The sequence below is a fragment of the Micropterus salmoides genome, unplaced genomic scaffold, assembly GCF_014851395.1.
Source record: "Micropterus salmoides isolate LMB-PRFRI ecotype aquatic unplaced genomic scaffold, ASM1485139v1 Ms_hic_scaffold_18, whole genome shotgun sequence".
NCBI lineage: Eukaryota > Metazoa > Chordata > Actinopteri > Centrarchiformes > Centrarchidae > Micropterus > Micropterus salmoides.
This window is the reverse complement of record NW_024040928.1, coordinates 27306244-27327536: the sequence shown is the minus strand read 5'-3', so window position 1 is coordinate 27327536 and position 21293 is coordinate 27306244. Positions and strand designations below refer to the sequence as shown.

Sequence of the window (21293 nt, the reverse complement as noted above, 5' to 3'; positions counted from 1 at the left end):
AACATCAGCTCGTTTCCATATTGTTGTGTGCATGAAAGGAGCTTTCAGCGTGCATGTGATACTCGAAAGTACGATTATCACCTTTTAATCTCCTGAAACATTTCTTGAGATGTAAGTGCAGATCCGTGACATTTTATTATTCAACATGAAACCTTAACCCACTTTTTCATAGTCTCCAAATGTCAAGCTGACTGTATCGACCCCGCCTCTGAGTTTGACGGCGACAGAGCAAAATATACACTCAGCATCCAGTCGGCCTGCTTGTGTGAAACCTCCACTGATTCCATATTTCCCTCATTAGTGTGCAGCGTGCGGGCCAGGTCCATCTGCCTCCCATTAACAGTGGCAGCCAGAGAGGCTCGACTCTCACACAGACTCAACTTACGCAGCCCATGTGAAAGCCTCCATAAAAAGTTTCCCCGTCGTTACCTTTGTGTCAGGGAAAGATGTCGTTTGGAAAAGTTCATACCAGGATTCTTTGCCTGAGCAAGTCTGCCACCTACTGGTAGAGCTGGGAACAGCAGCGAGGTCAGAGCCTTGGTCAGTGCTCATCACAGGGTTAAAAAAACAACTGAATTATCAGTCAGTTTTTAAAAAAAAAAGTGACAATAAAACATGTTAAGATTTAGAGAAGAGACTGTGAACTAGTTCAAATAAAGAAAAAGAAATCAATAACACATTTTAAAAGTATCCAAACTAGTTTAAAATATATTAAGAAAGGAGAGATCTCAGTAGATATTACTGCTCTGATCTGAGCTGTTTTCTTTGTTTTTGCTTTGATTTGGGGCTTGATAATTCTTTGGGACTGCAGTTCATATAATTTGTGGGGTTTGCGGGGACGTAAACAGGAAGTATAACATTTCCACAGAGTCAGTTTGTTAGCTGTGGGCTACAACTTCAGCCCCATATTTAAGATTAAACTTGTTTACCATTAAAAGTATGACGAATTAGCTATTAGCGGTTCCTGTTTGCAGTGTGCCGATGATTGTCCAAACATCACTTTGATACTGAAGAAAACATAAAAACATGACGATACTCAGGCAAGTTCTGTAGGGAAAAGGAAAGGGGCAGGGACTTCTTCTTCTTATATTATTTTTGTGGGTTACAGTCTGTTCAATCATCATCTAATCACTATTTTAGCACTTTCACAACAAAAATAGGTCCGTTACTTAATAGATAATGCTCAGTAAAAGTGTCTACAGGTGACATAATTCACCCTCTGGTGGCCATATTGGAGGTCAACTGGTTGCTGTCACACAGCCAGAACCAAGACACATTATATGTCCCTTATGTTTCTATTAAATCCAGATTAACAACTCATGAACAAAAACGTCTACAGCAATGCAAGCAGCTCTGCAAGGCTCCTACTTAGCTTTGAGCTAACGTTGGCATGCTAACAATGAGATTGCTAACATGCTGATGCTAAGCAGGTATAATGTTCACCATCTTAGCATGCTAACATTTACTAATAAGCACTAAACACAAAGTACAGCTGAGGCTAATGGGGTTGTTATTTATTAGTTTAGCTGGTATGGCTACAGGTATGTTAGCTACAGGTGCTAATTAAAGAATTTTCTGATGGTCTGGTTAAACAAAAAGGATCATACTCTTTAAAAAAAGGTCTCTGTAGGGATCGTTTCCACAATGTAGTCAGATAATAGCAATCTGAGCCTGGCGGTGACCCCAGATTACGTTGCAGTCCGGTTTCACTTCTGCTGGCTGCAGCGCTCTCACTCATACTGGACCAATTCCTTGAAGTTGTTGTCCCCATTAGTCACTTAGACACAAAAACAAACAAAACAAAAATGGGATCCAGGTTGGAAAATACAGATTTAATATGAAAAGTCCCGTTAAACCAAAGTCTGTTAAACTGCCCCTGACTTATTACCTCAAATGTATACTCAATTTGACAATTAAAATGACTCATGTTTTTATAGTTAATTCATTTAAAAAGGTACTGAAATACAAATTTGCCTTACTGGAATGAAGAGCCTTCACATTCACACAGGTGTTTTCAGTTACTCTGATTAGACGTCTGCTCAGGTTGAAGGTGGAAAGAGCTCTGATGGTATGTGACCAAACTCCAAATACCAATGACAATAATAGAGGTGTAAATTTTCCTGCGCTAACAGGTGCACCAAAACTTATAATAGAGTGAAGATGTCAACACATACATCACCCACAGAGTCCGGAGGAAAGGTCTCATGAGGCAAAACCATTGGCAGTGTAGGAGGTTTAACAAAAGAAAGTGGATTCACTGGCACATTCCAGACTCTCTAATATATTAAAAAGTAATCAATAAAGGGATTATTTAAGGTGGACTGAATAAATAACATGAAATTAATATATTCTCGTCAACATTCCCTTGTTTTCAGTGTGATTTGGCATGGATTAAGGAGAGATTAATGTGAATTTGAATGTTATTTGAACGATAATGAGGGTCTAATGACATTGTATACATTCTCATTCATTTCTACCATGCAATGAGAAAAAATTGAAATCATATCTCCCCATTTTTCTTTCACTTATTCTCCTCTGATTGGGGACTGAAAGTCCTCAGAGGAGGATGTGAGTTTTAGTTTTTGAGAGTGTTGTCAGATTTTTATCCAATAGAAACAAGCTTTCTGGTCCAGAATCGGCTGCTGATTAAACCCAGCTGCACGTTCTAATGACTCATCTCCTTTGTCCAAAGCGCTGTCTTGAAATATGGTAGCTCCAGCGTTGTGTAATTGTGACATTCTTGCATTGTTTGATGTCCATGAGACTGAGCTGAGTGGTCTGCAGTGCATGTGTTGACTGACCGTACATGTGGTGCAGCTCTGCAGCGCTGACAGATGATGCATTGAAGGGCAAGTGTTTGGAGTTAGGAGCACTTGGGAGGAAATATTTTGCCTCTGCAGTTGTGTTTATGTTCTGACAGGGTCTGGTACACTCTTAGGGCTGAGCGATGATGCTGGTCCAGCATGGTGGCTTTGATGTGTGTTTTCTGTGGGATCTGCTCCATCCAAAATAATCCGAACTCGCCTCTTCCTTTACAGAGAAAGTGAGAGTTTCACACTTTTGTTTTTTTGGCTTGGCACACTGAACGCAGTAGAAGTTTGTGTTTGGACTTCATGGCACAAATTCCAAGAAGTGGAACCAGTTTTATTGCGAGGAATGTGACTCGGTGGGTTGTTGGATTAACATTTGATTGGACTGATGATAATTGCTTCATATTTTGTATCAAAACACTTGACCTGAAGAAGGTCGATGTGAGAAATGTGTAGATTTCCATCGCTGTCCATTGATTCTTAACACTTCCTATTAAGTTTTGTGGTTTTAGTAGCTTAGGCCAAATTATTTATCTGTTTATGAAATATCCTAACTGACTTTCTGAACCAAATAGCAGCCCTCACAGTTAGCTTTTCAGTGTTTCAGAGTTGATGTCCAACATGACTTCTTAATGCCACGAGATGGTGTAACACATAACACATCTGTGCCTTATTGTCATTAGCAACATTGTGCAACACCATTAAACAGCTGGTTTTCAACCCATCCACCACTAGTGTTTGTTGATGCAAAGCAGGCCCTTCATTACCAAACACATCTAAACTAAATTAATTATGGGCCATTTTAGCAAACTGTTAGTTTAACATTAAACTTTTGTTGGCTTTAAAACTAACCTTCCTCTGGGGGAGCAGCTGTAGGGTTACGTCGTTTGTGTTGCTGGGATGTAGCAACATACGGACGCTGAAGGGTAACTTTAGCGTAAAATAATTACCGTTTGTCACGCTGTCTGAAAGCGTCCGTTATGACGCACTGAGATGAGAACGCGTTGGAAAAGCTGTTGCTCTCAAACATTGTCCACTTAATCAGCTGAATCAGTATTCTGGTGAAGGGACAGATCCATGCTGACTTCCACGACTCGTGCTGATTCGAGCTCCTGAGAAAAGGTGACCTGCTGGGTGTTGTGCACCATGAGTGGAGGTCAGCTCTAATGAGACAGAACATCTGAAGCCATAAAAAGCTGGAGGGCAGATAAATGACGGCGGCGGTATCAATCAACACACCTGCTACTCACGTTCACACGTGGGTCAGATATTCTCGGCTCACCTCACTGTTCCTCTTAGCTGGAAAGATCAAGCTGTTCATCATCACAGGATCTTTTGAAGTTATGGTGCTTTATCATGTTTATGCCTCTAGCACATTATCTGTTAAGCAGCATATCTGGTTTAGTATGCAGATTTTTGGGAGGTCTTCAAGTGCTGCTCATGCTCTGGCTTGTGTTTCATTTCATCATGGTCACAGTCTGCTTAAAGCGACTCTGAGGTTAAAGGGTATTTTTAAACCTGGATCTTGTTTTCCAATGTTTTTGTGTCTATGTGACTAATTGGGAAGAGATTTTTTGAAATTGGTCCAGTTTTGAGCGAGGGGAAACAGGGCTGCGAAGTAATCCTCGTGGGCAATTGCGCCCCATCAAAGTAGATCCACTAAAGTGCTTGTTTTTGCCACTGACAGGCTCAGATGGTTATTTTAAGTGTCTGACAACATTGTGGAAAGACTCTTTGTCCCTACAGAGACAGACCCTTTTTTATAGAGGAAGATCCTAACCAGAAAGAGTTATAGCTATATCGCTCTCTTCAACAAAGCCACCAGACTCTATTGATAAAAACAGTAACTTTACCTTGTTAAGTTACGTAATGTTATTTTAACCCAAACCATGATCTTTGCCTAAACCTAACCACGTACTTTTGGTGCCTAAACCTAGCCAAAATAGCGGCGTTTTGCAACGTTAACCACTACTTTTATTTTGAAAGTCTAACCGGACGTTGCGTATTTATTGTTGCTAACTTTAGCATCCAAAAACGATGCAAAAGGGTACCCAGGGTGATAAAGAGCGATGCCAAGGGGTATTGAACCAAGAATCTGTATGTGACGAGTGGGGAGTGAGAATGTGTTGGTAAGAGGTTGATGAGAGTGAAACAAAACCATGTGGTAAAAGAGGCTAAAAGGCTCTATAGAGCTGCAGAGCTGGTGTTGATTCTCAGTGGGTTCAGCACCACAACAGACCATATGACACAGTACTTGTCATTTAAATTTAATGCCAACATAAAAACATCACTAATCGGAGTTATAAGCCATCTCATTTTCCAGCTCTCATTCAGCTGTTTGTACCTGGTTAATTCAAAACCTCTTTTAGCTCAGCATTTATTTATTTTTTACCATCAAGCTGGGAATACCATACCAACATATTCTAACAGCCAGAATATAAACATGTCAGTTTAGAGACGTTACAACCATTAAAATGACTACAACAATTGCATTTAAAAAACAAACAATCATGTCACACAATGCGTGTAAACACAGTCAACTGCAGCCGAACAAGCGTTTGTTGGACCTTATTTACAGGCTGATGAGGAGCAGGAGGAGCAGTGCAGGAGGTAATATGGTCAGCAGGACGTTTTGGCTGTTGTGCGACGCAGCGTTGAGGCCATAAAGGTAGTTTTGGCTGCACAGACTGCAGTCTTCACCGCAGAAGGAGCAGGTGGACATGTCACTCCTCCACTCTGATTTATACGTCCTCACAGTCCTCCGCCCTGGAAGAGTGGGTAAAAGGTCATAGGTCAAAGCGTCAACATGAATATACCTACATTTTCATCTTGTTTGTTCAGTTCTTAGTTTCTACAATTTAAAATCCAAGGGTGTAAAATTTTAGCATTTCCGATTGTGTAGCTTGTAATAATAATAATAATAATTATAAACTCTTACTTGGTTCATAATAATCATAGATGAGAACAGCTGCTTCCTGCACTTTGGCGACCTTATACTCCATGAACAGAGGAATCAGTAGACACATCTCCTCTGTCGTCACCTGGAAACACATTTACATTTGACCTTTTAGTCTTTCACTTCAGACACAGTACAGTGTGTCTGCGAAACAGATGTTTCAGTGAAGCTTACAGAGTCCAGGTAGAGGATGACTCTCCCTGGAAGCATCTCCACTTTCTTTATGACCTCGTTGGTCTGGATGCCGTCTGTCGGCACGCTGAAGCCGCTCAGCAGACCCACCTCCATGATGGCCATGCCCGTCACATTCAGACCCAGACCCTCCGACAGACTGCGAGCAGCGACAATAATGTGAAAATGTTAGAAAACTATACATTTTATAGAGTGAGACAATGAATTATCTTTGTCATACATGTGCAGAAAGACTGAGATTCTGAAAATAATAACTTTGTTTGTATAGTACTTTTCAAAACCAAGTTACAAAGTGTGTACAGTAGAAACAAACAAAATCCAGATTTGCAAATATAAATGTAATACAATATAAAAATACAAAAGTACTACTTTATAACACACTATTTGTTTTAAAGGTTTTTTTTCTTTTTTATTCTATTTAAGCTATTATTAAATTATACTATTATATATATTATTATTAATACCATAAGCATATGTACAAACAAAAATTGTATGAACTTACCGTAATTTCAATATACAAAATTTCTTCATATGGAAACTTTTTAAAAATGAAGTCAAAAATTTATCCAAAGCGACTGACAATTGCTGTATGTATTAGAGGTCGCACGCCTCTGGAGGCAATTAGGGGTTAAGTGTCTTGCTCAGGGACACATTGGTGGATTTGTCACAGTGGATTCGAACCCGAGTCTCTCACACCAAAGGCATGTGTCTTATCCACTGTACCATCACCATCCCAAGTATACTTTAATTATATTACATTTAAATGAACAGAAATAGTTTTGTAATGTATTATTGATCATTATTAATTAAATAAATGTTAATATATAATATAAATACTAACTTTTCTTTTTCTTAACTTTACTTACTAATTCTTTATTTAATAAATGATTGAAAATTTAGTAAAGAACAAATTTCTTATACAACATAGTTTGAAGTGGACTCTTACTCATATCAGCATATTATTTTGTAAATGGATAACAACAGTTTCAGTTTTGTTTCTATGCAATATTGTTCTGAAATTCACATCTGGTGTTTTTATTGTTTATCCCCTGATTATGTTTCACCGTCTGTAAACAGGCGTAGTGAAAGTTTGACAGCTATCATACACATGCTGTTGATTGTTATGTTGCCGATACAGTTGCATCACGCCGGCGTTATGCGAACAAACAGCCGACCTGCTCACCTGGTGCAGATGTACACATGTGCTGAGTTTATTTCTTTGTCAAACAGCTCGATGTACAGATGAAACGCCTCTTGTTCGCCGGCGTCTCGTCTCCTCCTCATCAGCTCCTCGCCTCTGACGTTGTAAAACACGTTCAGCTGAGGTAGAAGAAGAGGTGGCGAGATTGGTTTCAACATGGGGCCCAGACCAAGTGTGCTCATTCCAAGATTATTCCACTAAAACTGGATTAAATTATCTGGTTGTTACAAGAAAATCCTGTGAGAGGTCACTGTGGGGTAGAGAGTGGCCGTTTTTCCAGGTGCAAATGTGATGCATTATTCCCAAGACACATGTGGCGCGTGGAAGAAACAAAAGAGCACAGAATGGATTTACACAAGCCATAAGGAAGATTGAGGAAAAAAGGAGCGAGCACATGGTGAACTGAAATAACTAACAGAATAAAAAATAAATTTAAACCCCAATCTTAGAAAGAATTATATTAAAGTCCTCAGGCTGCAAATAAAAGCAAGCAGATGTCGGGGGTTGCGGTTTGTGTTGTGATAAACTTGAATTTGAACATGACATCATATAATTGCAATATAACAAGAAACTTTTTATTGTCTCGTACAGCAGTGGGCAGCCATTGTGCAGCGCCCAGGGAGCAGTTAGGGGTTCAGGGCCACCTTTGACAATGATCCGTGCTGCAACCCTCCGGTTCCCAAGTCCCCACGGACTGAGCTAAAGGGCAACAACCCAAAGAAACATGCGATGGCTGGGAATTGAACCCTGGTCAACTTTTTGGAAGGCAGCTATGCTCACCACTATACCACCATTGCTGAGGACAGAAAGGCTATATATTTTCTATGCATTTACCTCAATGCTACTGAACTATCAGATATACACAGAAAATACAGAAAATGCAGCAGGTTTGAAAAAGCACAGTGAGGTAAAGACACGTCTCTGGCCTGCTGAACTACTTTTCTTAATGTCTATAAAAAGAAGTTTCTCATAGTAGTGATATACTGTGTTGATAGTTTAAACATTTCTGTCGTTTTACCTGAAACAGTGCGAGTCCACGACCTTTTGCAGTCACCCGGAGGTTCAGCTCCTTCTCCGGTTCAATCTGAAACAAGGTGAGACAAAGTTGCACTCTAACTGCAGATCAGTGAGCTGACTGGGAACAAGTCAAGCAACAACTGCACAACATCGTCTGGCTGAGTACAGGAGGAGGAGAGGTTTCTGCTTCCTGTCTGAAACCACTGTCATAATCTTTGAGCCATGGCGTCCAGAGTATAAACCCTTCTGAATTTAGTTTCTTATAGCGCCGTTATCAGGGCACCCTGTCAGATTTAGCTCATCAGAATGTTCTTTGATATTGGGACTAAAAATGTTTCAACACATCTGCCTCATCTCTCTGTGACCTGAGCTCTCATTGGTTATTGATCAACAGATGCTGAGTCATAACTGCCAGATAATCTCTCTGCTTTTGTCCCTGATAAACGTGTGTGGTATCAGTGTACCTTCTGGCTCTGGTGAAGCAGGTAGTTGTCCTTGCGGATGTGGAAGGAGGCGATGGTGGTCGAGGCGCTGGTGTTTACTGTGACAGTGAGGTCAAAGTCGTGAGAATTGCCAAGAGCTGCGAAGGTGGACAAAGCCTGCAGAGCCACGACTGTGTCCTGAGAGAGGAAACGAGATTCAGAGTCATATGCTGCATATCTGTTCCAAAATATTCAGTTACAGTCGCTGATGGACTTCTGCTTTGATATCCGCTGCTGGTTTCCTGTTTACAGCTGTGTATGTGAGCTGTTGTGTGAGTGTTATTTGTGCACATTTATATACATCTGTTTTTGTTAGAGAAATAGAGAGATTTTGGGCTGACAAAGCCTGAGGAAAAACCTTTAGCGTATGTGGAGCTACTGACGCAGTATTTAGATCTTTTGTTTTCCTTGTAGCATCTGTCATGCATGTTTGTGCATGCGTGCTAAGGGGTTAATCCGCCGTTAGTCACCACATGCTCAGACGGCCAATGTCTCCTCGGGGTTTGTGACACAAACCACAGTTTTCTGTTAAAGTGACACACATGGGAATTTCTCCTGTGACAATCCAGTTTCACCAGTTTCCTGTCTCAAAAACTCTTCAGTCCTTTAAAGGTAAATGACCTTTTTGTTTTTTGTTTTGATGTTTGTATCGTGTGTGTTCTAATAGCACGCTCACAAGGATGCACAGGGCAAAGTGAAGCCAACATTTCAGCGTAGGGTGTTAACAGTTGTTAGGCTTTCAAGGGTAAGGCTGGAAACATTTTTGTATTTTAATTGCAAACAAATCCGTGAAAAGACTAAGACCAACATTGTGTAAGTGTGTCTCTCAGTACTGTCTTACTTCTGAAACAGCTGCTCACTGTATCTTTTAACAAACATTACTCAAACAGCAGGAAATAGTGAATTTGTTAGGGACTATTTTCAGCGGCGGATGAATCCACATTTTCAGCATATTAGTTGATAAAATATAGAATATCACCAGACTTATCCTTTAAGAGTAAAGAATGTTACTATTCTACTGGCCACCTTGAAAACAACATATTGTGATTACAACCTTTTTTCATTTGTTACTTGAATAAGTTAAGATGAACTTTGTGCCCCTTTCGGGCTGATGAAATACTTTACATATTATTAATCTTGACATCTACACACTTTGTAGTAACTCACCTGGGTGCTTCCGAATCCTCCGTTGTGGTTTCGCTGTAGGCTGAGCCACTTCATGAGGCCGAGGCCCTCTGCAATCAGACCCAGTTTGTGTTGAGAGAGAAGCACGTAGGACGCCATCTCAATGTCCGCAGAGCGAGGCTGCCACGACGACGACAGGCCACCGTCTGGGGAAGACCACATCGGGACACCATCTACTCACAGAGGGGAATCAGAGAACAGGCATCACTAAAAAGTACAATTTAATTGGCCATTTCTTCAATGAATTCAAGACATATAGAAAGAAAGTGCATCAGACTCACAGATAACTTGCCCAATGTTGTCCTAGCATTTCTGGCTACCTAACTTACTGGGTAACTTCCAAGGCCAAAAAACACATCGCTAACTAACTGCATGGGTTTTTAAAGCTACACGTTTTATACGAATAGAAAGCAACTAGACATTCACTGTGCAGTATCTCCTCACTATGTGGAGAAGTTAACTTTAGCAGCTATATGTCCTGTTCTTTGCTGGATTTGGGGATTTTCCACTCCAACACTCCCAGCCAACGTTACCAGAGATAGATTCACGTTTGCCAAACTCACCTGGTAGTCTTAACTAAAGCTTAAAATTGTCTGAAAACTGCCTAAACAGACCAAAATGACCTTTTGCATGGAACCTGTTAGCTTTAGCCTCAGACTTTTAGCATGACATCATGTTTGTAGCCCTCGAGTGAATCTTTCAGACCCTTTTGTCAGATTCTAGTTTTAAAACTTGTCAGCTGGAAACATTAAGGCTGGGATAAGCAATGCTGGAGAAACTAGTAAGATATTTTGAAAGTATCCAAAAAATTCCACCCACCTCCTGCTAGCACTCCCTCGAAAACCATTCACCCAAAACACATTTTCACGCGCAGGTGCCCAGGCAGAGTGCATGCAGGTAGGACTGGCTGTGCTTTTACAGTCCAAAGCCACGGATAATTTTTGTCAGAGCATTTAAAGAGAATTTTAAAGGAAAATCGGCCACTGCTGTCATTGTAAAGACACACAAACACAGACACAGTTGTCATCATACCTATCTTCTGAGCCCGTCCAATCAGCTTGCTGAGCGCCATGTTAGCGGTGGAGCTGTCGGCCAGAGCCAGGGCGTAGGTGAGCAGGCTGAGGCTGTAGTTACTGGAGACACCGAGAGCCAGATGGGTCTCCAGGAACATCAGGGCTGCAGACACCTGGCTCCATACTGCGCCTGACAGACAGGGAGCAGGGAAGCAAGCATGTCCACAGTCACTTCAGCTCAATGGCATTTATGAGATCAAATCCCAAAGATGCGGCGTGATGAGGCAACATCTGAAGATGAAAAAACCCCATCTGTGGCCACATTAATTTCTCCAGCTTTCACTCTTTATGTTTTTACAGACTGCTCATTAAGAACAAACTTTATTGATCCCTGTAGGGAAAACAACAAGCAGAGGGAGTTTATTTATACATAAGAGCAAAATCAAGTCAGACTATAGCACTTTTCCTTACATGTGTTTGGAGAGTGCAAATGTAAGTATTTGTCTTTTGTAAAGAGAAGTGGGCGTCACTTGTTACGCAAACCCCCATCTGTGTGAGCTGCAGTGCATTCTGGGTGAACAAATTGTGTCTCCTTTGGGATGGTTTTTCTCGAATTTTTGATGATTAATAAACTTGATATATGTTTATATATTATTGTTTTTATTCCAATTCTGATTCATTTCTCGTGTGCATTACTTTCATAGTGTTGTATTGTATGGATTTGCATTGTCTGTCTGTCATCTGTAAAGCTATTAGAACTGCACAAATCTGTTTGAAAGGTGCTACAGTGTACAAATAAAGCTCGATTGATTTATTGACTCTCACCCTGATGTCATTGTCTTCCAGCAGCGCGATCAGGACGTAGGCTGTGAGAGACACAGGGCCGTCCAGGCCTCCCTGGAGCTCTGTGTGGATGACCCGGCCGGGCTCCATGAATCTCCCATCAGCCTCCTGCTGGGCTCCTAACCAGGCCGCTGCTCTGTGCAGCACCTGGGCGTCGATGCTGATGAACAGCCGAGCCTGCAGGAAACACCTCAGCACGAACGCAGAGAGCCTGCAGATACAGAGTTTCTTTCATCAGTGTTTCCTGAGAAGCGTCGTGTTCCTGAGGTTTTCTGTTTTAAGGTACTTTAAAAGCGTACCAGGTGCTTCCAGATGAGTCCTGGTCTCCAAAGGCACTGAAGGAGCCGTCTTCTCTCTGATAGGACAGCTCTCGCTCATAACCTGGTGAGAAACACACAGGAGATAATACAGCAGTCAGGTCATCTTCTGAACGTTAAATTTGAACATGGAGAAAAATAACCCCAAAAATAAACAAATAAAAGTCCTAGAATTTGATTATTTTACTTAATCCAAGCAAAACCAGTTTTATAGAATCAAACATCGTGTTCCTAATGCTGATGTTGAGATACAAAGTATAAACACACAAGTTTCTATAGAAACCCAAGGGACACATCATGAAGAAAAAGTGACGTTATTGGCAGAAAAACATGTATGCAAGATGGATATTTCTTGCATTTTGTAGTGAGAGCTGGTTATACAAAATGACATATTCATATGTCATTGACAGCCTGAAGTCCATCTGAATCAGTTGTTGCTGCGGTGTTGATACGTTGCTAAAGTCAGAAAAGAATTAACACAGTTGGAAATTGAGAATGCTTTTCTTTGGTGTCACTTGATGATGGTACCAGAAATGACAATGTTTGAATAGTTTAACTTTTGTAAAAACAAAAACGTTTGCCTTCAGAATAACTTATATAGTAGTCTGCTGTTACTAACTGTTAACGCCCCCTTCACAACAACGCCTGACGCCAAATATTAGTTGGGTTGTGTTCAAGTAGAATTTTGAATGACCAACTATATTTATATTGATACTTTTCTTCCAAGCCTGTTTTCAACCAACTCGCACAGTTAAGAACGCCCGCTAGCTAACTGATAAAATCTGTGAGTGACAGCCATCAAAACTGACAAGCACCAGCAAGAAATGAGATGCTTCTTTTGTCCACCTGTCTGAAATCAAGGACTCATGTCTCAAAGTTTAACAGTAACTAAGGGGGGCTTGTCAGAAGGGTGCCGAGTGCCCAGGCAGATAACAGGTTTTGGACCTAAGAAGAGACACTTAACATGGCAAGATGAATTTTACAAATTTAAATTAATTAAATAGAACCATGAAGGGTACAAACTTATGAATAGTGCATGCAATGTCCAAAACAGTAGTTCCAAATAGAAGTATTCCAACAAGGAAGGCGCATAAAAACTCTACAGACAAACGAAAAGCAATTATCCAAATGGAAAGTCTGGTGACAATCAAAATCCAAACTTCACAGGGAACAAACATAAAAACGAGAGTTGCAGGCAGACACACTAGGCAAGAACCACAAATGACTGACAAAGACCAGGAAGGATTACGGACAATATACACTAACACAATCAGGCAGGGTGATTAACTACAGGTGAGACACATCAGGTAATTAAATGGAAGACAGGAAGCACAGGAATCAGGAAAATACGAGAACCCCAAACTGTGCCAGGGCTCAACATGCCCCTTTCTACAGCTCAGAGAAGCTGGTTAGGAGCTATGAATGAGTTATTGTGACATAATCCACGTCCTTGGTTTACCTGTCATCATGTAGGCCGTGGCTCTGTCTGCTGTGTCCTGGTCCACCCGTCCCGTGGCGCTCAGATACCGAAGGATGTAAATGTTCGGGGCAAAGTTGATCATGTTCTGTTCCCCGCAACCGTGAGGCATCTGGATCAGGGAGTCCAGGCCGCTGATGGACGGGCCGAGGATGTCACCTTCACAGTCATGGAAACAAAGACTAATCAGACGTGATGAGTAACGACGGGGAGATGAGTCATGTTTACCGTTTACAATCCTGAACATCACATCACATCAGGCAGAGCAGAAGAGCTGTGCATGAAGGGATATTTCACTGTCGCAGCAGATTAGTCATACAAATATTCTGATCTGACCTTGATGCTTTGGAGGCAGAAATCATCCCATTGGATTAATTAAACCTCAGTGGCCGGAGTCACAGTAATGGTAGACGAGTAAAAAGAGCAACGCAACTGCTCTGTCAAACCCAAGCAGGTCAAGTGTGATGATCTCAGATTCAACCTCAAGTCTTTGTACTTCTTCATTTATGCAAATAAAACCCAAGATCTTATCAAGCTGTGGATGTCTTCTGGCTAATTCTGCCACCGTTTTAAGTTTGCTGTTTCCTGTTTTATTTTATAGTTTTTCTTTCACTTCTGTCCTCGTCTGGCTTTGTTTCCTGTCTGTGTGTCAGCACACTGTTAGATCGCTCTTACAGGTGCTGCAGCGCTCACTGCTGACCACGCCCATCAGAGATGCCGGGTTTGGTTAAAGGGGAAACACACTTGAAAGTTTGAACAAAGGAGGGCAGTGAAGCGCTTTTTCACAGCCTGGTAATTTCCTGGTGTTTAATCAGCTGTTCATTTGTTTAGTTTTGTCTTCGGTGTCTTTTACCAACTATTTTCTGAGCTGTACTCAGGCAAAATAACTTTCTGATGCGTCAGGACATCTGTGTGAAAATCAGTTTAAACGACTGTCTCCTTGAATCTTTTGGGGGGTGAGAAATTGTTAAAACCTGAGCCTGGATGTCTGAATGCTAAATATTTGGAACAATGTCTGCAGCCTTGCTAAGTCATTTTTCTCTCATTAGAAAAGTCCTTGGCATATTTGTCATGACATTTCGGAGGCTTATCAAAATGTCAAGTAAAATGTCTACACATCTGGTGAAGCTACATTGCCCCTGCAGATTGCTGTTTGGTAAAAAGGTTTCTCCAGTTATCAATGCACACTGATTTTTAGATTTTTTATAAATGTCTTAATACTTGAAAACAGATGTCATGTAGTTTTTCCAACATCTTTTTACATCATTATGTCCATAAGGTAACTGCTGTCATCTGATTGGATGTGTTTTGAAATGTCTCCTGCAAACTTTGAAGCTCAAGGCCAAGTTTATCTCTGAGTTCGGTGAGAGAACTCACATCTACTGTGTGTGAAGTCATGTTTCCACATGACGAACTACAACCAGCTGCTTCATTACAAGTTTCCTCCTCGCTGCTGACACGGCACTTAACCTTTGACATCACTACAATGCTGATTCTCACCGTTGTTATAAACATCTTGTATGATCAACACCTGAGTGCACAGGAACGTATGACCTCAGCGGGCTGCAGCTTGTGTTGCACGTGTGTTTCATGTTGAACGTCTGCACCTTGTTACATGGAAATGCAACACTCTGTTTGAACATGTGTGTTTTCCACAAAGTATAAATAATCTCCCTCTGCTTATTATAATCCATGTTGTCTAACACACACGAGTCTAATGTTTAAAACATGCTGGAGTCCATATGTGTGACAGACGGGATGTCAGGATAGTAAACTAAATATACACCAATCAGCCATAACATTATGACCCCTGACAGGTGAAGTGAATAACTCTGATTATCTCGTTACCATGGCACTTGTCAGTGGGTGGGATATATTAGGTGAACATTGTGTGCTCATAGTTTATGTGTTAGAAGCAGGAAATTGGAAAGCGTGAGAATTTGAGTGACTTTGACAAGAGCCAAACTGTGATGTCTAGACCACTGGGTCAGAGCATCTCCAAAATGGTCTGCAGGGGTCAGAAACTATCAGAAGAGGTCCAAGGAAAGAAAAGCGGTGAACCAGCGACATGGTCGTGGACGGCCAAGGCTGGATGGCCGGGTGCGTCGCTTACGTGGGGAATGTGATGCCCTGTGGGGTCATGTGTGGTCAATCTCTATCCCTTGCAGTTGAAGCGACTGACTGCAGTAACTCTGGACACCTGGGCTAATTGCTCTGTAGAGTATTCGTAACGCCTTATTGTCATTCTTAGGGATGATGCGGCTGGGCTGAGGTCACAGACCTCCCTGCACAGGTTCCACCTTTGCCTTGGTTTCTAGACATGCTGTTTTAGTTGTAGTTATTGTTTCTTGCACATTACAACACCCTTGCACACATTTTCCATGCATCCATCATTCTGCCCTGACATGACTGAAACTACTGAAGTTTCGTACCACTTACTTCATCACTTTTACTTTGAAATAAAGTCCGAATTTGGCTTATTTTGAGTTAAATAAATATATCTTGTTAAACGTTTACAGTGGTGTGTTTTCCTTATGTTGTGGCCTTCTGAGCCAGGTCATAACAGGAACACATGGCACCAGGACGCACTATGGGAAGGCAAGAGAGAGGCTTTGGGCAACGTTCTGCTGGGAAACCTTGGGTCCGGCCATTCATGTGGATGTTTCTTTGACGCACCACCTACCTAAGCATTGTTACAGACTATGTACACTCTTTCATGGACACGGTATTCTCTGAAGGCAGTGGCCACAGAACGAGAATGGTTCAGGAATGGTTTTAGGAACACAACAACAAGTTCAAGGTGTTGACAAATCTCCCAGATCTATGTCCAATGGAGCATCTGTGGGATGTGCTGGACAAACAAGTCTGATCCATGGAGGCCCCACCTTGCAACTTCCAGGACTTAAAGGATCTGCTGCCAGAAACCTCAGCAAACCTTCAGAGGTCGCAGAGTCCATGCCTCCACAGATCAGGGCTGTTTTGGCAGCAATAGGGGGACCTATACAGTATTAGTCTGGTGGTCATAATGTTATGGCTGATCTGTGTATGTATTAACTGCAAGTGGTTGTATTTTATTTTTGCCATTGATTCTAAAATAATGAAAAATTCCATGACCCACAAATTAAATCTACCTTGATCTAAAAATCCTTGGCATGAGGCGCCATGTTACCAAATCTTATTATTTTAATTTACTTAACATGAAGTAATTGAGCACCCATGATTGCAAGATTTAGTACATATTAAAGATAATCTCAGGTTTTCACTGGTTTTATTTATTTCATATACTTTTATCTATTGTATACTTTTAGCCATGCTATCCATGCAGCTCTCTCGATGTCAGTGTGGGTTGGTCAGTCGGTCCAGCACTTTGGTCCAGACTGAAATATCTCAACAACTATTTGATTAATTGCCATGGACTTTGATATTCATGTTCTGCTCTAGATGAACTTTAATAACTTAAAGATCTTCTGACTTTTCCTTTAGTGCCATCATCAGGTCAAAGTAGCAATTTGGCCTGAGGAACTAAAAAATTCCCAACAGCAGTACTTTGTGTTTAGTGCTAATTAGCAAATGTTAGAATGCTAACAAGCTCTAGACTGAGATTGGGGGTATGGAAAATATTATATTATTACTTAAGCTGCTAGACATTGGCATGTTAGCTTTGCCATTGCATTGAAAGCCTCTTTGTCCATCAGCATAACATAATTGTGATTGGCCACGGTGAAAATATTTTTCTTGTACCCCCCGCCCCGTGTACACGCGGGCGCACAAACCTGCAGCTTTTGATCAGCACCATGGACAGCACCCAAAGTGCCAAAGGCAAATCTTACAGCCTGCCCTCGACTCAAACCATCTGCTGTCTCCAACTATCATACAACCGAAACAGCTTCAGCCAGCCTGCAGTAACAAATCAACACAAAGTAGCTGATACAGTAAGTCAAACACAGAACAAATAGCAATCACGAAAAGCAGTACTTATGCCTACACAGTATGAATGAATGAATGGATGGCGGAATTTGATCACAATCCATTTGGCCATTGTCGCTGTCCCTCGTGTCGTGGCCCCCAGTGCAATTACACCGACTGCACTGTCAGTACTTACGCCACTTTCTTTGTCTTTGTTTTTAAATTAGAAATGCCTAGGTACAAAAATGTTTATGGCATAGATTGCAGGTATTTCCCATGCAGATGACAATAGGTTTGGGCTATTTTTTGGCCAGTTACAGTGGTCCAACCAAAATGTCTAACTCTTTCATCTGTACACGATTTTCATTTGTATTTAGTTTAAAACAAAAAAATGTGACAGGTACATGTCATACAAGGGGCAGTCTTTTAGTGACTCTGTGGATAAATAAGCTGAACCAGATTATGTGTTGTGTTTATACAGTAAATCCTAAATCCTTGTTAATTAGGAATCGACGGTACTCATTTTGTTCTGTTTTACCAGAATCAGCCTGAGACCTCAGGTGATCCCAGTCTGTTTTTTCTCGGTGTGTTTACATACCGACAGCCGTCACTGAAGCTCTCTCGCTGCCCTCCACAACATCTGCCGGGAAAGTGAACGTGACGTTTTGGGAACGCCTCGATTGTGAGGAAGAAACCTCAAACAGCATCGAGGAGGCGAACGACTGTTGGAGTCCTTCGGCCTACAGAATTAACAGCCATGAAAAAGACACACAAACAAACCTGGTGAGTAACATTTCTGGGAAAGGCAGAGCTGTACAACAAGATCAAGATTTCTTGGGTTACAGTGGAGAAGCAGATGAAGGTTGATTCCATTAGAAGCATTTCCTGTCTGTAATGCTTTGTGTTTGTTTTGGAGCTGCAGCAGGTTGACAGACGCTCTGAGAAACACAATCTGACAGGTTCAACTCTCACGTTCATGTTGAGTTGAGCAATACGCTGAACCTCTGACTTCTCACTTCACTAGTTCTTTCAGTTAAAAACCTGGGATTTAATGGAAATGGAAGTGGCTTCTGCTCGTGTCAATATGAAAAACAAATCCAGTGGTTCGGGACCCCCAGCTTAGGAAAGCAGAAACATATTTAGACTAAAGAAGTATGATGAGTTCTTTAAACATTAGGACTCTTTAGCACTCTTACTAACTCATGACCTCAGTTCATAGACATACTGTCCAGTAAGAGACCAGTGACGAGGGGTTATGAGCAGGTAACACTGCAAATACTATTTATATAAATGAGGCTTTCTCTAAATACATAGTTGCCTGTGTTATTTATTGGCTATGATGCTTTAATGAACTATTGACACTCGCTGTGTTGACTCTTGACCTCTACGAAGTCAGAAAGGTCAGTGACATGGTTTGACTGCAGTAAAACCTGAGAGGAAGTAATTGAGTAAATGCTTGTTGTTGCCCTTTTGTTGACCTCAATAAGGATTAAAGATTGGCACCATATAAGCATTTAATACATGGTTATAACGCTATAATACATACTGACATCTGCTTACGAATAAATTATAGTGCGTTATAAACCATTTAATAAATGTTTATCTACTGATTATAAATGCTTAATAGGAGGTGTCTATGTATAGTGTTACCAATATAACACATATCTTTACGGGTGCCATTTACTGTGTGACATCACCAAATTAACCTCTCATGCATCTAATTTTCATTGTGTTTAATTCTCCATTGCAAACCATTTACACCTGTAGGGTTACATACCATACACCTGAACCCTGTGGGACTTTCTCACCTTGACGAGCACCGTCGTGCGGACTAAGTCAGATGCCGCAGACGAAATAGCTCTCACAGAGATGGGGATGTCTCCAAGGACCAGCGGCTTGATGGGAAAGAGGACGGTCGTTCCGCTTTGACTCCCCACAGACACCCAACGAACATTTGGCATGAGGAGCTCCTCATTGTCCGCAAAGACAAATTCGAAGCTCTCACTCTGTGCAACAGTCACCGTGACCTGACAACAAAGACAGAAACAACCCACCCAGATCATATTAAAAAGATGCCTAGCAGTACAAAGAGTCTGGGAGGAAACGAAAGAAGCATGTTATTGTAACCAAATACCATACCAAATAACAGCTTCGCAGGGGTATGGAAGAGATTATGTGTTGAAGGATTTCAGGTATAATAGAACCTGAGTCATGTCTTCATCGGAGGTGACAGCCAAGTTGTATAAGATATTACAAACACTGATGCCTCATTAGATTACAGCAACCTGATGCTCACAACAACCAGTGAACCACATTAATTTCCCAAACAGTTACTTGTAATCCAGCACCTGCTGTATTCTTCTGTTGGTACACAGTGAGATATCACACTGGCAGACTTGATTTAAAGCAGATATATCTTGTCGCCTGAGCAGGACAATAACAACATCACAATTTGTTTAAAGTGACCTACATCACGATTTTTAACACCCTGGATAAACGTCTTTTAGTGGCAACCAAAGATCTGCTGCGGTTCAAAGTACAAATGTTTAAATTGCCAACTTTAGGTAACCTGACAGTTTAGAGAGTTCCTGTGAAATTAAAAATGAGTGAGCAAACCTACATTTAGAGTTATGCTAGGAAGAGCCTGTGTGCTTTCAATCAAATCTTTTAAAGTTACTTATGTAAGTGGACAAAGACACTAAAGTTGCACAGGACTTTCATTAAAAGTTGGCTTTGGGATGCAAATTTGTGTCATTGACCAATATCATTTTGACAGTGCTGATGCTGATGTTATTTAATTCTGCTCTGCTGGATTTTAAACTGCTCCACAGTAGTTTGCAGTCAATGACTTGATACAAACACTACTCTTGATCAACAGTCAAGTTAGTGGCCGAGGTACGTAGCTTTCTAAACACCAGAGCCAACTTACTAGTACTAGTAGGTTAGTAATTAGCTCGCCAGCCACAGTAGGTCACCAATAAGCCCTCTAAGTTATCAAGTCAATATACATTACATTTCTCAAGGAAAAGTGAAGAATTGCGGTGCCATGTTGTGATGTGACCAGAGCTTAAGGAGTAGTTTGAGAAGTTTTATGGACATTTTTCATCACGAAAACATTGGGGTTGTAGGCTTCTGGGATCCTGTATATTTGCTACATAGACAATTTTAGGTGAGTGAGAGCTGATGCACAGTCATCCAATCTTTGGCATCGGCCAATGCCTGCACTCAAGAGGCTGATTTAAATAAAAAATGTCTGCAGACACATCTGTAGCCAGCCTTGTTAGTGTCGTCAGTGAGTGCTGTAAAACAGTGGGAAACGTGCCAATGCTGGATGTAACTTTACCTAAGAGAAAATGAAAAGTTCATTATATTTAAATGGCAAATCTTTATAACATTAAATACAATATCATAGTGAAAGATCAAATGCATGAGGAGCAGAATAAAATAAAATAAAAGACTCAGATAAAATTAGGATATTCTTTCCGCTGAAGGGGCGTTTTTAGAAGATACTTGAAAGAAGATAGCCTAATATCCTCAGGCGGGTTGTTTCAGAGCCTATGTCCCCTTTAGTTTTCAGCCTGGACTCAGGAAGGGACCAGAGAACCCTGCCTGAGGATCTCAAGCTTCACAAAGGCCTATGAGGAATCAAAAGGTCCAAAAGGAAATCTGGAGCCAGGTCACGGAGATCCTTAAAAGTAATTAAGATTTTAAAATCAATTCTAAAACAAACAAGGAGCCAACGGAAAGAGGCTAAATCAGGTGATGTGATGGTACATCTTGGTTCTGGTTAACACAATGTCTGTACAATTAGTTTGCTTCTGGTCTAAATGAAAAAAATGGTATCATTAGTTAGGAATTGTAACGGCAGCAGGTAGATTTAATGTGGAATTTCAC

At 41.1% G+C, this 21293-nt stretch overlaps 1 protein-coding gene across 1 annotated transcript in view; it reads right to left on the bottom strand.

Moving 5' to 3' along the window:
• Positions 1 to 5061: 5061 nt before the first annotated feature.
• Positions 5062 to 21293, bottom strand: part of cd109 (CD109 molecule) — a 30900-nt gene continuing 14668 nt past the window's right edge. Inside the window, exons 21-34 of the mRNA XM_038727745.1 lie at positions 19208 to 19426; positions 17998 to 18139; positions 13476 to 13652; positions 11999 to 12080; positions 11693 to 11910; positions 11553 to 11564; positions 10876 to 11046; positions 9826 to 10016; positions 8641 to 8796; positions 8178 to 8243; positions 7142 to 7278; positions 5941 to 6097; positions 5749 to 5851; positions 5062 to 5576 (exon numbers count right to left, since the gene is read on the bottom strand). Coding sequence (XP_038583673.1) covers positions 5383 to 5576; positions 5749 to 5851; positions 5941 to 6097; positions 7142 to 7278; positions 8178 to 8243; positions 8641 to 8796; positions 9826 to 10016; positions 10876 to 11046; positions 11553 to 11564; positions 11693 to 11910; positions 11999 to 12080; positions 13476 to 13652; positions 17998 to 18139; positions 19208 to 19426 — 2025 coding nt within the window. The 3' untranslated portion in view covers positions 5062 to 5382. The remainder of the gene's footprint in view (positions 5577 to 5748; positions 5852 to 5940; positions 6098 to 7141; positions 7279 to 8177; positions 8244 to 8640; positions 8797 to 9825; positions 10017 to 10875; positions 11047 to 11552; positions 11565 to 11692; positions 11911 to 11998; positions 12081 to 13475; positions 13653 to 17997; positions 18140 to 19207; positions 19427 to 21293) is intronic.